At 37.5% G+C, this 17,576-nt stretch overlaps 1 protein-coding gene across 10 annotated transcripts in view; it reads left to right on the top strand.

Annotated features, from left to right (window-relative positions):
* Positions 1-17,576, top strand: part of MPP6 (membrane palmitoylated protein 6) — a 58,372-nt gene that overhangs the window by 20,992 nt on the left and 19,804 nt on the right. For 2 of the 10 annotated variants that reach the window (XM_017823889.1, XM_017823895.1), the window contains 3 exons: positions 5,629-5,724; positions 6,219-6,340; positions 11,186-11,338. In XM_017823889.1, coding sequence (XP_017679378.1) covers positions 6,224-6,340; positions 11,186-11,338 — 270 coding nt within the window. In that variant the 5' untranslated portion in view covers positions 5,629-5,724; positions 6,219-6,223. Of the gene's footprint in view, positions 1-3,642; positions 3,696-3,978; positions 4,187-5,628; positions 5,725-6,218; positions 6,341-11,185; positions 11,339-17,576 lie in introns of all 10 variants that reach the window. The other 8 variants (XM_017823894.1, XM_017823896.1, XM_017823893.1 and 5 more) reach the window with 6 other exon arrangements.

The raw sequence follows: 17,576 nt of genomic DNA on the forward strand, positions 1-17,576 counted from the left end.
TCTGCTGATTTTGGAGTTGTGATGCTTTGTTCCCTTTTTATCTTTGCTGAGATAATTTTTAAATAGAGCTTTTCTTTCCAAAAGATGCAGCTGTGTGGTCCATCTGTTCATCAGAAAATTTGTGCTTCTTCTTTTTTTAGACAAACTTCACAGCCTGAAAGAAGTATGTCTGCAGTGTTCGGGATGAGAAAGGGTTGTTCGCTCTTCCCCACAGCTTTTGTGACCTTCACAGTCATGAAAAGTGGGCTTGTAAGATTGAGCCAGGTTTGATAAGGGTAGGAACTGCTCGAGCTTCTATTTATAGCTATGCTAAAATAGCTCCATCTTGGTTGCCAGTAGACTTGGAAAAAATGAACTAAAAAGATTAGCAAACCTTTCTAAGCACTTATGTTATTTCTTTTCAACATGCGAAAATTCAGTGGGCAGAATTTGAATATCCAGAACACTCATCCTTATCAATTAGACTTTCCTTCTTCCTTTGCAAATTCATTGTGATTATGCAGTCAGCACAGTGTGCATGCTGCAGACAACAGCTTCCTTCAATAAGCAATCTTATTGTCTTTCTAGAGGAGATGTACTGTATTTACTGCATGAGGAAGGGGTCCTGTTTGGAAAAGGTGCCTGTTACAGTGGACTGCTGCCCAGGAATGTCTGAGTTAAGGTGGCTGGCTGCAGGGCTGGAGTGGCACTGGCCCAACACTGTCAAATAGTAGATGCAAAGTCTGTGGATGCTTGAGAGCCCAAGCGCTGTCGTACCCTACTACAGTCAGCAACGTGTGTGGGATTAGGTGTAACTAATTTGTACCCTATCAGGAGAAGCAGAGGAGCTGATCTGCAGTGGTCCATCACTTCTGTAGCGCTTCTCTGGAGCAGTTGCTGAACGTGATCTGTGCTCAGTGGATACAGCTGCTGGCTGTGAAAACACAAACATAATGTTGTATGTCCTCACTGCATAATGCTTTCCAGAGACTTATGTTAAAATCTGGTTTCTAGCAGTAGTAACAGACGGCTTTGTTAGTGTTTCATACACTCTGGGTCAATAGTCTGTTAAGTGAATGAATTTGTTACATGTTCTCAAAACGTTACCTCATCCGTAGGTACTCTTTTTCTAGATTGCCAAAAATACTATACTTTATAACTGGGGAGAGAAGTGGCCAACACAAAATAGCTTTTTTCTTTGCCTTATCTTAAAGCATAAATCTGTTATTTTAAAAACATGAATGCAAATAAGAAAAAGTTAGTGTTTTCATTGGTTAAGGGCTAGAGAAGTTACAAATTAATTTTCTTTTGTCTGATCTTATTTGGTGTCTTGTGAAACTTTTCTTTTTGATATATCCCACTTGAAAAGGTTTTAAGTCACACAAGAAACTATTTCCAAAGTTTCTGTATGTGACCAGGTTTTAATCTAATTTCCTAGACTGTGTGTGACGCATCTGCCTCACCAGTAGTCCTTGAGGTATTTATTATACCTTCCTAGCCAGATGAGTAGGCCATGTGGAAATAAATATGCATGTTTATTTAAATATATTATACATAATTTTCTTTTCATTCCTGTTATTTTGTAAGCTTGGAGACTAATAAAATGAAACTGAGCTAAAAAAATCTGTGCAAGGTATTCACTCTGGAAAGCTTTAATTTTCCCCAGTGAGTGACACATTTGTCTTCTGTCTGCAAATCTGGAAAATTTATTTAAATGTATGCTTCCTCTTTCCTTTACATAGAATTAATATAGATGAGAATTAGGCACTGAAAGAAAGAGTAAAATCAAATTTGATAGAAGAATCACAATTGAGAGCTTGGTGAAAACCTGTCTTTTTCTTACAAATACAAGAAGAGAAGAGTTATCATAGGATCTTTTACTTCTGTTTGATCTGAATTTACTATTGTAAAGTACAGTGTGTAGATTAAACCTTTGAAGCATCCTTTGGTTGTCTGAAGAGCTCTTTGTGAATTAGGAGGAGTTAATTATGGCTAGTAAATTTTGCATTAGGAAGTGGGATTTCTGTATTCTTATGCCTCGGGATGCATGCTGTTTGCCACAGAGATAATTAACATGTCTTCCCCCCTTTTACCTTTTTGATATGGGGTTCAACTGACAAACTAGTTTCCCCAAGTATGGGGTCCTGTGCATGGTGGATTAAATTGTTCAGTGCATGTACACAGCAGACCAGTAGCTCCTGCTGAGTCTTGCTTGAGGCTTTAAACTTGCTATGGTTATGAAAATGTTCTTTGAAAATTGACTGTGGAAATTAATTCTGCGTTTGTGTGTGTTCCCTGTTATCAGAGCCAGGGGCTGGAGTGGAGAGGGGCCCATTGTAATCTCATTTTCTCTTAGGAATCCCAAGTCAGACTCAGTTTTATTGTCACTCTTTCCTAAGAATCGATTAATTTCAACACCTTGCCTCAGCTGAGAGCCTGTTTCTGCTGCTGGGTTCATCCTGTTGTGTCTGGAGGCTGTTGTCAGTGTGTGTTTCTTGTAACCGTGTTCCTAGATGGTCTGTTAACCACTGTAGTAAACATTGCCTATCTCATACTGTCCTCACAAAAGCAAATCCTCTTGTTTTGTGATGAGACTTTAAAGTTTTATGCAAATGGGTCTTTGAATATAGAAGAAGGCTTGTCTTCAGAGAGAGAAGGAGATGCATGGTAGAGCTCTCAAAGTTAGTATGTTCTTATTAGTTTTCTCTAAATGATGGGGCAAGAGAGACCCAATTAATTTTCCACTGAAGAAAAAGCTTTTAATTGGACACCAAAGCATTCAACAACAAGGAGCACTTCTGCCAACCTGGTTTATGCAGTTTGTTCATGTAGTCCTTATTCTGCAGGGCTTTCTACTCCCCCAGTGGGTAACTTCTGTCAACATTTCAAGGGTGGATTTGCCACAAAAGAGATGTGAGGCTCAAAAGGCAATTTTTGATGGAGTATTTAGATTTGGTAGTTTCTAAACTCCTCATTTCCATCTGTTTCTTGCTTGATAGGACCTGATCTTTTAAGTAAAACTTTGCTACATAAGTACTTCCATCTTCAGCTTTCATTCCTGCTCCACAAAGATAGGATAAGTGCTAAGGTGGCTTTAGCCCGGAAAGAAAAGAGTGAAATAGTTTAAAAGACTGCTACTTGAAATTCCTTGTGTGTATACATTATTCTGAAAGATCATTATAATTAAGCCTGGAAACAACATATCTCCCACTGTTTGTTTTTTAATAAGATCTTTTTTCCCTAGAAATGAATAAACAAAAGCCTTTTGAATAGCTACCCAAGAAGAGGGCCCATAATACATTTCCCAAAGTGTCTTCACCTCCTCCCTTCTCTGCCCTTAAATAGTTTTTGGATAAATCAAATTGTTTGAAAGTACATGTATGAATATCTAAGGCATATGTAGGTCAGTAGTTGCTTAGACTTTCAAAGTTATTTTCACATGTAAGCAAATATTAGCATTTTGCATTAAATGGGAACTATGACTTGCATAATAAATGTAAAACACTGAAATTAAAATGCTTAGTCTAGTCTGTCACAAAAAGTACTCATGTATTTGTTGCCTATTCCTCTTACATAAACCAGCTGACATAATTCCTGTTGGAAAATGCACTTGGTGACTTTTTGAAAAATAACATTTGATCATGTTCTGAATTTTTTTGCCAGGTGAATGTAAAGCAGTGAAGCATATAAATGTTCCTCTGCCTACCATGTGCTAGGTAAGAGGTGCAAAGACTTTGTTGAAGGTCAGGCTTTCTCTCCTCTTAAAAATTTCTTGCTTAACGTTGTAGCTGGCTAAAATAAAGGGGTACTTAACAGTAGTATTTTTTTTATTCAACTACTGGGAAAGATCTTCCCTTTAAGATGGGACATTAGCTATGCTGAGGCAATTGGGAGCCTCCTACTGTGTTAAACATAAGCAATCGAGGATGAGTAAATGAGTTACCTTTAAGTAACCAATTTGCTTATTCCTGCTTCTTTGTTTTGCTTTCTAATATTGAGGCAACAGTACTGATAGCTAAGAAGACTCTTGCCATTATGGCTGTACCATGAGAGAAGGCAACCATCAGACACACAGCAATAAGAAGATATTCCTGAAAACAGCTGATTTGGGTTTTGATGACCTGGGATGCAAGTCTGCCTTTGTGGATTTTTTAAACTCTGAATGTTGATAAAGCTGGTTGCTGTTTTCCAAGAATGCCGAAATATAGTTAAGTAGTTCTGATGCTAGATGTTTGTGAAACCTTTATTAAATAAAATATTATTTTGAAAATACCCAGTCTACTTGTACAAAGGTTGAAAGACATTCTTAAGAAACTTAATATTGCTCTTAACAGTTTATCATTGATTATAAAGTTTTTATGTAGGGACTTTATTTTTTAATTTGATCTTTCTAAGATAGGCAAAATTCTGAAAGATTTAAGTAAGAAACAGCCTATTATCATGGAGATGTGTAAAGAATGTCTGTATTATGCATGCCTTTGTCACCATCAAGTGCTGGAATTGCAGCTGGCAGTTGAGATGAATGCTTTGTCCTGAAGGAAGTTTTATATTTTCTCTGATTATTTATAGGAGCAAAAGGCTAACCTGAAATCCTTTAGAAGCAATTTACATAACTGTTAAAAATGTAAAGAAAGCTTATTATTATAACACAGTATTATGCAGCACCTGATACATGACGTAAATTCATGAGAAACATCTGTCTACTTCTGCAGATATTATAGCTTGCATAACTTATACAGTAAGAGTCTGTAATTGGAAACTGAGAAAACACGAAACAAGGCAATTGCATGTGCAGCTGAACTAGTCAAGATGTGGGACAAACCTAGTCTGAGGAAGTTGTGACTGTTTACAAAGCAATTTAGTGACTTTACGTAATGTGTGATTGCTGACAGCACTTTGTCTGTTATAAAGTAGAAATAATACTGCTTCAAAATCTGAAAGCATAAAGTGTCATTTTCCCTCCTACTCATGGTTTCACAGAAAATTCACTTTTTGGAAGCGAGAAGTATGGCTAAAACACGTTTAAAATAATGCAGTCTTTTGACATGCACTGTTGTACTTAAAATGTGACATGAGATGATTTGATTGAAAAGTCAGTTCCACTTGACAGAAAGAATGGCCAGAATTTTTTTTCTCGTGATGGAATTTTTTAGGAAGAATTGAAATCAGAAAGTAGGTGTTTAGAAATGCTGTTTGTTCTGTTACTGTGCAGTGTTTCATAATAGCTTTCATTATAAAGCAATGTGGAAAGTTAAGGGTAAATTCCTGTGTGGGAGAAGGGGCATATAAGCTTTTCTAATTCACTTGGTATATACAGCTCTGCAACATGCAGAGCATTGCAGAATGCAGTGGTTGTTCCAAGACTTTTTATCTTCTTGGGGATCTCAGCAGGAGATTTTGTTAGTATACCTGTGTGTGTGTCTGATCATGTATATGTAACTCTGCAGTTAAAAACAAGAACAAATTCTTCTTAGGACAAGACAGCTGGGATGGTGGAATTTTCTGGCTTTTTCTTGGGCAGTATTGTTCACTCTCACCCAAGCTGCTGCAGTTCTCTCTGCAAGTCTGTAGATAGCCAGGAAAATCTCCACTGAGGGTACTGGGCAGGCACAATACATTTCTCATTGTAGGATATCCTTCCCATTGCAGTGTTCTGTGGGACCAGGTTGGTGTTAGCATCTGCACTTAGTGCCAGTCAGAACTGGTTGTAAAGGACTGATGGGGATGGACACAAGGGTCCCCAAGGTAAGAGCTGCCTTGGAAGCAAATTTTTGGTTTAAAAAAAATTATTTCAATAACAATGAATCTGCCTATACAAGCATTGTAAAACTTGTAGTTGGCTGGTGTAGGTACAAGGTCTGGAAACTTCTTCTGAAAGAGGGATTAAACAAGAAGAGTAGTGAATGAGTTGCTTTTATTGTATTTGGAAGATTATGCTTACCTTGTACATAGTTTGTACTTGTTTGTTTTTTTCCACCTTTAAGTGGTAGTGAGTCTTGAAAGGAATGTGCCGGGCCTGCGTTTAAGTTGATGTGGTGGTCAGGGTTTGGATAGATCCTTTATTTCCATCTGTCAAACACACACAAAAAAGATCTTTTTCTATTCTGTTCCTTTGTTCTCAGTAGATGTATTTGACTGCTTAACATCTGTAAAGTTAATATTGTGGTATTTCCCAGAGCTTTTGCTCCTCATGGAAGCCTGTTTTGGTCAGTACTTACTCTTTGTTTTTGTTTTGTCAGCAGCCATGCAGCAGGTCTTAGACAACCTTACCGATCTGCCGACATCGACAGGCGCTGAAGAGATAGACCTGATTTTCCTTAAAGGAATTATGGAAAACCCTATCGTAAGATCACTTGCTAAGGTATTTAAACTTGCAGCTGGAAATATTTTAACTCTTAAATTATTGTGTGAACATTGAGTATGGATTGAGGTGTTAATGGCTTTCATGTATGGTATGTCTTATTAAAAGAATAGAAGGCAAGCTTGAAGGTGAAGATTTGGTATAGTATAATTTCTGTGCATGCTGATTAATTGTTATATGTAAGATTCTAGAGAAAGAAGAAGAATTCAGAGACTACAAAAATAATGTGGTTACATTATTTATGAAAAAAGTCAAAATACTTGAAATTAGACTCAATTGATTTTAATGTAGTCTTGTAACCACTGTTGTGTGCAAAACCCATATGCCCTCTGATTTTTAGCATTTTTGCCAAAGATGAAAAGTGAGAGCAGTAACCTTCCTTCTCCTGTGGCATAAACAAGTTTTCTTTTTGTCTTTAGCTCAAAACTACTTTCTGATCAGTCCAGGAAAATATTGTCTTCATGCCCTTTCCTGGGTCTCAGAATAATGCTGTTACCTTTGATTGTCAGCTCTCTGAGACATTAACTATCCTTAGTTTTGGTCTTGGGTTACGAAAATCTTTTATTTATAGATGGTAGCAATCAATTATGAATACGTAAGGTGATATTTGCAAAAAATCTTGGGGCTCTGTAATTAAAATGTAGGTGATCTTACCAATAGGAAATGCAGTCAAATATTGTACAGCACTTAAATTCTTTCTTAATTTTATTTCATAAAAATAAGCTCCTTTCATGAGGAAAACACAGTTAACTTAAATGCAGCTGTGTCTTTAATAGGAATAGACATCTGAAAGCAATGCCCTCTGGGCAGGTGTGAAATACTCTGTAAAGCTGAAGGATTGTTGTGCAGGGATTTTGCTCAGTATAAAAATCTGGAAAGGAAAACTTCCCATGAGAATTCATAGAAGAATTTACTTCTGTTAAGCTGTTCGAAAAAATGGTTTTGAGTCAAAGACATTGCATAGTAATAAACTGAGAAGTAATAGAAGTGCCTCATCTGCTGGTGAAATGACTGTGGAGGGAAAGATTTTGTACTAAATTTGCTAGAGTAAGTAAAAGCATTTTCTTGCTGAAGTTGGAAACAACTCGTTAAGTATCTGCTCCATAGGTCATCTTTAATTTAATATTTATCATGAAGAAAATGTTCATTGCAAAGTTTTTTCCTGTCAAGAATTTGTGCTTTAATGGCCAATTACAATTATGTGGAATTTAATGACTAGCAGACGTAAAAAAAGTGCTTGTAATGGAAACAGATTCTTAACTGTACACATGCTTTATATAGAATGCTGAAAGGTTTAAATTGTGTTCACATGGCACGACCACACTCATAATTTCTTTTGTAATTATTTTGGAAAAAATCTCAGTCTTAGTCATTAGAACTAAATAAGGGTAAGTTCAAAACACATTTCATGAAGTGTGTGTAGTTCATACATTTGTATGATATCCATTTGTCCCTAATATCCATTGTCCCAAATATCCATTTGTCCCTAAAAATACATAAGCTTGTTTTTCTATTAAAAGAGCTAGTTTTAACAGTATACAGCAATTCTCAGAACTCTGAGATGGCCACACTATTTAAACAGAATAATTTCAAAGCAGGCCAGAACTATTTTCATTTTCCTTTATTAGCCAGTTATTAAGGCTAATCGTTATGTAAATTATGCCCTAAAGGACAAAAAGAAACTTAGGGAAATTGGCCACAGGTCATACAAACTTATTTTTTCTTTTCAGTCCTTAAAAAAATGAAGATAAGCAATAAGCATAGTAGTTAGTTTATAATATTTTGCAGTGCAAAGCATGGGTGGTCTTTTGAAACTGGGTTAAGTTCATTTCACACTTTTTCTGTGTAGAATAAAGGCATCAAGGTAGAAATTACAGATCTTTTGGGGGATAGGGTTCTTTGATGGTATCTTTCCATTTTTTCGTAGGTAGTAGGAGAAAGGGGAAGTAACTGTAATCATTGTAAAATGTTTTTTCCTGTTACTTACTGATGTTTATAGAATCATACAGTAGTTTGGGTTGGAAGGGACCCTTAAAGGTCAGCTAGTCCAACCCCCCTGCAGTGAGCAGGGGCGTCTTCAAACTAGATCAGGTTGCTCAGAGCCCAGTCCAGCCTGACCTTGAATGTTTCCAGGGATGGAGTGTCTGCAGCCTTTCTCTGGGCAACCTGTTGCAGTGTTTCACCACACTCATTCTAAAAACTATCTTTGTTATATCTGAGCTCAGTCTACCCTCTTTTAGTTTTAAATCATTATGTCTCATCCTATCTCTGTGGGCCCTACTAGAAAAATTTTTCCCATCTTTCTTATAAGCCCCCTTTAAATATTGAAACACTGCAATTGGATCTTCTCCACACTTAACAACCTCAACTCCTGTGCTGACATTTGTGTTCAATCCTAACTAGCCTTTAGAATTATTATGCTTTTTGGAAAATAGATGTTGAGCTTGGAACGTGCATGAAGTTTACTCAGTTTTGCTACTGAACTGTCTTATCAGAATTCTCTTCTCCTGGGTTGTTAACTATTCTTTCAAACCTCAAAACTTTTATCTTCTTTCTGCAGTCACACTATTGCTTTTAGCATTGTATGCCTGCAGCATACCAGCACAATGCCTAACTCAGACCAAGGAAACATCTTAGGAATAATCTTTAAAATTTGAGTCCAGTATTTAGGATGTCGTATTGTTGGAGGTAAAAGCCTTACTATTTGAACATTTGGCAAGTATAATAAATATCGAATGCACCGAAAGACTCAATTCAGTATCACTGTTTCTGAAACGATGAATTGAAATAAAAAAAGAATTGCAGTATCTAAGTTAGGTATTCCTGTTTGTCTGTTGGTTTTTTAAATTATTCATATCATTCTGTATCCTGCTACTCCTCAATATATTACAGGATCAGAGGTTGTTCACTGATAAAACTTCCTGTTCCCTATTATATACATGGCCTTTATTTTGGAGTAAAGGGTTAGGATACTTGTATTTAAATTATACTTAGTGGTAGTATTTTAAAATGAATATATGAGAAATAAGACAACCCATATTCTCTAATATCATAAAGGTTCTGCAGTTGGATTATGTTTAAAAGTCATAAGATTTGTATTTTTACTTGCTGTAAAAGAAGTAAACTTTAAAAGAAGGATATTGTTTACTGTATGTATTATGTACAAAATAGCATTCCCTTATTAAGAAGAATGTGTGTAGGTGCCAAGCTTCCTATGCTTTGTAATCACAGTGATTTGGTTTGTGTGTGTTGGTGTTGGGGAATGTTTGAAATGTCTTTTTGTTAAGTTAGCCTTTCCAGAGTTTGATCATCAGTCTGGCAGAAGTACCATTTTATAGATACAAAGTAGAATTTAATATTCAGATCATTTCAGGAAACAAAGTTTTCTCGCTTTAGCAAAATTTTATTTTAAGGTCTGTTTTAAAGTGCTAATAAGAAAGTAGAAGTGCATGAATACCTTCAAATTATATATATGGGAAGTATATATGGGTGAATCTCAATTATATCTCCTATTTGTTTGTTTTTTATATGCCAGAGCGATTGCTCTTTTTTAAATCTCTTGTTGCTATGGTGTTGGAAATAACTCTTAATTAAGTGAGTTGAGAATCAGTTATTTTTGGCCTCCTCCTTTTCCCCTAATTCTATGATACAGCACTACCTGTAATAAGTTAGTGAAGTATTCAGATTTATGAGATGTTTCTCTTGCTGTTTAAAGCTCCTACCTTTAAATGAATTTCAGTATCTGCAGTGTTTAGGAAAGGATTATGTCTGCAGGAATAGCTCTAGAAATAGATGAAAAGTTGTCAAAGAATCACAGCATAGTTGAGGTTGGAAGGGACCCTCTGGAGGTCATCTGGTCCACCTGCCTGCTCAAGCAGGACCTCCTGGTTGCCCAGGACCACATTCAGACAACTGTTGAGTATCTCCAAGGAGTGAGACTCCATCCTCTCTGGGCAACCTGTGCCAGTGCTCAGTCACCTTCACAGTGGCAAAAGTGTTTCCTGATACTCAGACAGAGGCTCCTGTGTTTCAGTTTGTGTCCCCTGCCTCCTGTCCTGTTGCTGGACACCACTGAAAAGAGCCTGGCTCTGTCTTTTTTGCAGGTACCTGCAGGTACTTATACACATAGATGAGATCACCCTGAGCCTTCTCTTCTCCAGGCTGAACATTCGCCTTTCCTCAAATGTGAGGTGCTGTGGGCCCTTCATCATATTTGTGGCCCTTCACTGGGCTCTCTCCAGTATGTCCAGAACTGTACACAGTATTCCATGTATGGCCTCACCAGTGCTGAGTAACACTCCCACTTCTGGTAACATTCCTCTTAATGCAGCCCAGGATGCTGTTAGCTGCCTTTACCACAGACTCTTCTGTAGCATTTCCTTTAGTTATGGAGGGTTTCCTTTAGAATGTGCTGTTTTGAAGGTGTTTCAATGGGAGGAGTCTAGGGTAAATGCTTCTCTTAAAGAGTTTATTTTTTTTCTGAGCTCCCATAGTTCCTTTTTTTTGTCCTTCTTCTAGAAGGTGTGCTTGTACAGGGTTCTGAAGCAGAAAAGATCCTGAGGCACTATACTGTTCTGAGAGGACTGTTGGGTGTATATATAGAGGTTACAGGAAATGAGGACATACAAGCTTCTCTGACAGGTGTTGCTTATGAAGTTTGTTGGGTCACATAGTTAAGCATGTGAAATCCTTCAGCAGTATAAAAATAAAATATACAGGTTGTCCTAAATATAATTTTTCTGGCTTTCCTGCTGAAGGTTGCACCAAGAAATTACTTTAAAAGTTTATAGATGGGAACCTCTTGAAACTTATTTACAATATAGTCTCATATATTTAATCTTACAGGCTCATGAGCGACTGGAAGATTCTAAACTTGAGGCTGTCAGTGACAACAACCTGGAGCTGGTGAATGAAATTCTCGAAGACATCAGTCCGTTAGTAAATAAAGATGAAAATATTGCAGAATTGGTTGGAATACTCAAGGAACCTCATTTTCAGGTGCCACCTTTTTACTGTATGTTACCAACTTACTGTATCAGTCTCCACATATGAATCTAGGAATAATAATGAAACAAAACCTGACCTGTAGCAAACTAATATGTAGAATTTTACTCTGAATGAAAGGTAAAGCAGAAGACCTGTGGGGTTACAAATAAGCCTGATTTTATTCTTTGATATCACCTCAAGAATATCTTCACTCACTGTATTATAATCTACTGGAGTTTCTGTTATAAATCTCGGACAAGCATTTACTTTCTATATGAAAGTTTTCATAACAATTCCCTGAAGGCGTCATCCTTAACATTTCCAGGTGATCTACTGATAATTCTGCATTTCGGTTCAGCTCATTCAAGCTCATGTGTAAGACGTACGGTTTGCAGAGTGAATGAACATGACTTTTCTGTGATCTGATCTGCAGCTGAAGTTCAGACACTGCATCCTTCTCCCTATTGCTCTGCTTAAGTGAGGGGTTGACGTACTTGTCAAAAGCAGATGTTTTCCATAGCTGCTGTTCTATGACCAGCTGCCATACTGACTCTTAAAGATTGGGGTTTGAAAATCTTTGGTAGATTCTGGCCTTTCTAGGCGGGCTTCAGCAGACTGTAGTACTTGGCTATAGGTATCCCGTAGAAGAACAGAAGCAAACCTTTTGCCACAGTACAAATGAGCTTCTTTTGGCACGCAAGTATGGAGTCGTAGACATTTTTGGGGTATATGAGTTTAAATACACTTTTTTCCCTAGGTTTTCAGTTACAAACTATACAAACATAGCAGTGAGGTGCCTTACTGTTTAACATGGATAAACACTGGAAATACTGTGAAGCTATATTGTGGTCTCTTGGAAGAGGGAGCACTTTAAGAGCTCAGCTTTTGAGGTAGTAGCTCTTGTGAGTGATGACAGTTCCACTGCCTCTCCTGAAGAGCAGTGTGTTGGCCTCCTGTCCAGAAAGGCATCATAGCTAAGTGATCAAAGGCTACGATTTGGAGACTTACTGGTGAATAAACCTGCAAATCAGTTTTTGATCCCTTAGCAGAAATTGATACTTGAATAGGAGAGGAAGAGCTTGGAGGAACTGGTATTAAAATGCAAAAGGATTAGAATTGGGGGCCAGCTGGTGCAGTGACACACTTGACAACGATCTATTGTGTTAGATAGAGAAACCAAAGCTGAAAGTTAAAGAGGATGAATCAAAAGATGAAAAGGACATAATAATCGAAGTGCTGCACTTTGAAAGGCACTGTAGCAGTGATTTCTGGAGAGAGATGGCAAAGACCAGAAAGCAGCTGGGCAAAGCATCTTTGGGGTGGAGACTGAAAATGACCTGTAGGAGAGTGAGGTCAAAAAAGAATTATATTTAAAGTGAATAGCCAATACTGAGGCAAACCCAGCATTCACTCCTGTTCAGGGGTCAAATTTACAGAAAGGCACAACATGATGCTGGTGTCAAATACTCCATTAGTTCAGGCTTAAGCAACTTAAATGGGTAATCTAAAAGTTCCAAAGTAGCTGGCAAACTAAAATGTTAGTATTTATGCTGTTTCTTGTATGTTTTTTGTTGTTTGCTTTATAGGAGCAGATGTGAAATTGCATATTGCTACCTTAACTTTACGGTTTTCCTCTGATCTTTTGTTAGTATTTCCTGATTCCATGTTAAAGGTTCATTTAACAAACATCTCTTCTGTTTTCCTTCCCTGTCCCAGCACTAGTGAAGACTGTAAGGCTAGGACAAGCCAACTGTGATACCTCCCAAAATGTTTTGTGAGGATTTAGTAATTTTTTTGCTCAGACTTCTGAGTGAGAAGTGGTATCATTCACCCATGGGTCTCCTCCATGAGATTGTTTTCTGAGTTGTTTTTTCAGTCGTTTTTTGAACCCATATGAAAGTCTGTCACTCACAGCATCCCCCATCAGAGTGGAAACTGTGCTCTTTTGGTTTTGAGACTGTCTCCTGTCAATTTAACTTAATATTCCCTTGCTTTTGTGTAGGAAGAAAGTGAACAGTTTTTCTTAATCAGCTTTTCCATGTTACCAGTATTTGAGAGATCTCATTGTGTCTGTCTGTCTCAAGTAGATAAAATGAAGGGAAGCAAAGCTGTATACAGTGTGGATTTATGAAGTGGTGTCATAATTTCCATTGCATCTCCTACTCATGGCCTAAAAGTTTTTAGTATTTGGTTCCCCTTATAACAGCTGATGAATAGACTGGAATAGTTCAGTTGGAAGGGACCTACAGTGATCATCCAATCACTGCCTGACCAATTCAGGGCTGACTAAAAATCATGTTATTAAGGGTGTTGTCCAAATGTCTGTTAAACACTGACAGACATGGCACAGAGGCCACCTCTCTATGAAGCCTGTTGCGGTGTTTGAGCACCCTTTCAGTAAAGAAGAGGTACCTCTAGAGTCAGAAACATAGAAGTGGATTGGTTGTTAGACTTGGATTGGTTTTGTACTGTTTGCATCTCCGAGATACCATTTCTGAGTCTGTCAGTTAATATGTTAAACTAGGATTATGTTTCCCCATGCAGTCTGTATTGAATTTATTTGCTCTGTTGCTCATGAGGTGCCTCTGCAGGTTACAGTCAGTAGTTTTAGTCCTTGAATAGCTGAGCAGCATCAGCAAACCCTGTCATTTCACTTCTCATCCCCGTTTCCTAGATCATTTATCTGACATGTCAGTGTATCGACAGGTGTAGGACTGAGCACAGCTGCCTGTGGGAAATCCCCTGGTGACATGAATTCTGGAAACTAATACTACTATATTCCTGGCACCAATTTTTCTGTCTTTTAACTGATATTTTCTTCCACTCAAGTGTCTTACTGCTTATCCTATGTAGTTTTGTTTCTTTAAGAGACTTCTATCAAAGGCCTTATGGAAATTGATCTATATGTACAACTTTAAACTGCCTTGTTGCTGTGCCTAATGACTCTTCCAAGGAACCTGACGAGATCTGAGAAGCATGTCTTCCCTTTATTAAAGCATGTTGATGCTTTCCTCTGATCTATTTCGTCCAGTCATTCTGGTTTTTATAGAAACTTCAAATTTGTTTAGTATCAACATCAGACTTACTGTTTTGCCATTTGTTGACTCTTCCTTGGAACCCAGTTTAAAAATTCATGTCATGATTATTGCATGCTGCTGCTTCCTGGGTGGGTCATGGGTATGTAAGAGCAATACGCTATTTCTAGAGCTCCCAACTTCATTTGCTGCAAAACCTGGATAGCACAGAAAGGACAAAAAAGTGTGAAAGGAAGAGAAAAGACTATTTGATGGTTAAGATAGTTAAATACTGCCCTGAAAGGAAGAGAAAAGACTATTGGATGGTTAAGATAGTTAAATACTGCCCTGGAGAACTAACCTATTAATCACTCTGTCAGAATTAGAATTCCTTTAAAAAAAAAAAGTCTAAAGCAGCTTTAACTTGTATTTTTTTAATATATTTTCAAAGTGCCTGTTGTGAGGCCTTCAGTATCATTTGCAGAAACAATGAGCACTTTTGGCTGCTGTGTACAGGCAAAAAACTACTTTGAAGTATATCTGCTGTGATTCAATTTTGAAGCCTAAAATTAGAGCATACTTTTTGGCCCTTCATTTTGTGCTTCCATCACCCATGGCAAGGCAGGCAGCAAAACCAACTGAGGCTGAAGTACTATTATTTTGATTAAATGTTTTTATTTAACTGATATCATAGTTATGGTGTCTCTAGAAGAGCTTCTGGGGCAATTTGCAGACCAAACTGTGGATACAATATTCTTTCTAAGGCTTGGGGAAGCTATATGTCTCCCTCTCTGAAAAGGAAAGAGAAAATTACCTAACTACTCAAGAAATAAATGCTATCTTTTATGCCTCATTTGGTGCAAAGTGGCATATTCCAAATTGTGCAAGAAGGGAAAAAGGAAAAATACAACATCAATTGCAATTATAGAAAATTTCATTTGTATCCTTTCTCCAGTTCAGTAAATGTGTAAACAAGCCACCCTGACTCTTCTGAAGTTTCATGGACACTATTGTGTAACAGGTTTAGAGGTTGATTCTGTATTTTACAAATGAATGGTGCCACTTTATCACAGCATCACCTTACAGTTGTAACCTACCTTAGCATACAAGTATCAAATGTGGTATACAAATCATCACTGCAATAGCTTACTTGAATGTATCATTTAGTGCTAAAAATATCAAATTACAGGACTTAATTTCTTTTACACATTTTTATAGTAGAACATTTGGGAAAGACTAGCTTTAGGAGTACAGGTGCATGCATGGCTATAGGATTATGTTTGCCTGACTTCCCTCCCTTTTCTTGTTTCTCCTTTCATTCCATTCCTTTTCTTCCCTTCTGGTTTTAACTCTTTTTAGTTTTAACTGAACCTTTCAGGGGTCAAAGTGTGGAAGTTCTAATGAGTTTCACAGTATTGATGGCTGGCCCATATGTTTTGAAGAGCCAGCTGGCACAGGCAGCACATGGCAAAGGCTGTAGCAAGTCTTACCAGGCAGTGGCTGGAGAGCAGAAGAGAAGAGTGGTAAGAGAAGTTGCCTTAAGGGAAGAGGAAGCAGTTGAAAATAACCAGACTGTTGAAGTGGTTAAACATGCAGAAGAATCACTTCTGCTGCTTATGGAAGACCTTTTTCAGTTACTTTCACCTTTTCAAGAATTAGGCAAGCCATTCATCCTAAATAGTAGAGTCTGCTGGCAATAAAATACTTAATCTGAAAAGCAGCCAATATATTATTCTAATAGTTAGGTTTATAATGGCTGATCATACCTTTAAAATGTTTCATATTGAAGTGATCTTAAGTTGCCTCCTACACAGATATTAATTTATAGGGTTATTTCCCCCACATATTCCTGTCTCCTTACCAACCTACCTGATTTCTCTAAGATCATAAATGATTTCTTCACATTTTCAGAATAGCCTTTAAAAATGCTTCATAACATGTATACATTGTGTTGAGAATTTTTTTAGGAAAAACAAATTCTGAATTTGAACTTGGCTTCAGCACTGCAGAGAGCCTTGGATGTTTAACGTTTCTCTGAGTTTTTACTTACTTTTGAAATAGCTTTTTTACCTGTTAAATATGTGCAGCCACAGAAAACTACTGTAAGGAAGTCAATATCTCTTAAGTTTATGGGTTATTTTATGACAGCATCTTGCATAAAGGGATCATACTGTCTGCCACAGGACTGTGTGTCTTTTGTGTGATCTCTCTTGTGCTTTGTAGAGCTCTTCTAAATGTCATATTCTGACAACACTGCCATTTTTTTCCATGAGAACCTTTCTACAGCTATCCAGTCTTGGATAGTCAGCTGATCCTGTTTACAGGAGGAAATTTTGTATGGAGGAAACTTTGAACTGTTTTATGGTTGTTAATTGTTCAGTCTGTGTTGTTTTGCAGACTTTGGCAGTGGTTTTATAAGTGTTCCAGGACCAATATGGAAAGGTCAGATTCCAGGGGAGCTCTGGAGTTGCAGGGGCACGGGATATCACTTTTTCCAATACCACAAGAAAGAAACAAGAGAAGTTCATGCAACTGTATTTCTCAGATCACTCAGCCACGTTACTGAAATAAGAAAGTAACTTAGCGACATAGTTGGCGAGGGGTCCTGCAGTGGTACAGACACATGGCCCCTGTTGCCAGGTGGCTGTGCTTAAGTGTTCTTCAGGATTGTAGGCCATGACCTGGCTGGCTGGAAACAGCCTCATAAAACTGGTACAGATTCTTCAGTTTCAGATCTGAGAGTTGGGGGTGGGATGATAATAAGTGAACTATGATTGCAAGGAAACCAATGAACTACTTTTCTTAAAGAAACCACTTTATAGTTCTGGGCAGCGGTGTACAGTTCCTGATAGTCCTTCTGTGACCCAGCCATGAAATAGCAAAAAAAAATCCTGTGACTGAGAGATGGTTAAGTAGCAGTTAAAAGACTTTTTGCTGATCCATAAAACTGAGTGGTTAAAAAGTATCAGAATGTGGAATGGGATCAGATTTAAGAACTGAAGAATCTAACAGAGCACGTTAATTTGAAAAGGATAACACAGACTGTTAGCTTAGTAGTCATTTTGACTGTGGATCAAATGATAATCCATAAATTGCATTACCATTAAAGGGCAGGGAGCTGTACAAGCATAGTTATGTGTAAGGCTTCATGAAAAGTATAGTGGTTGCAGCTAGAAAGTTTGGGAACAATTTATTCTAGCACATGACCAAAAGAAAACTGGAATTATTATGGTGAT

Source organism: Lepidothrix coronata, unplaced genomic scaffold, assembly GCF_001604755.1.
Source record: "Lepidothrix coronata isolate B3197 unplaced genomic scaffold, Lepidothrix_coronata-1.0 Scaffold106, whole genome shotgun sequence".
NCBI lineage: Eukaryota > Metazoa > Chordata > Aves > Passeriformes > Pipridae > Lepidothrix > Lepidothrix coronata.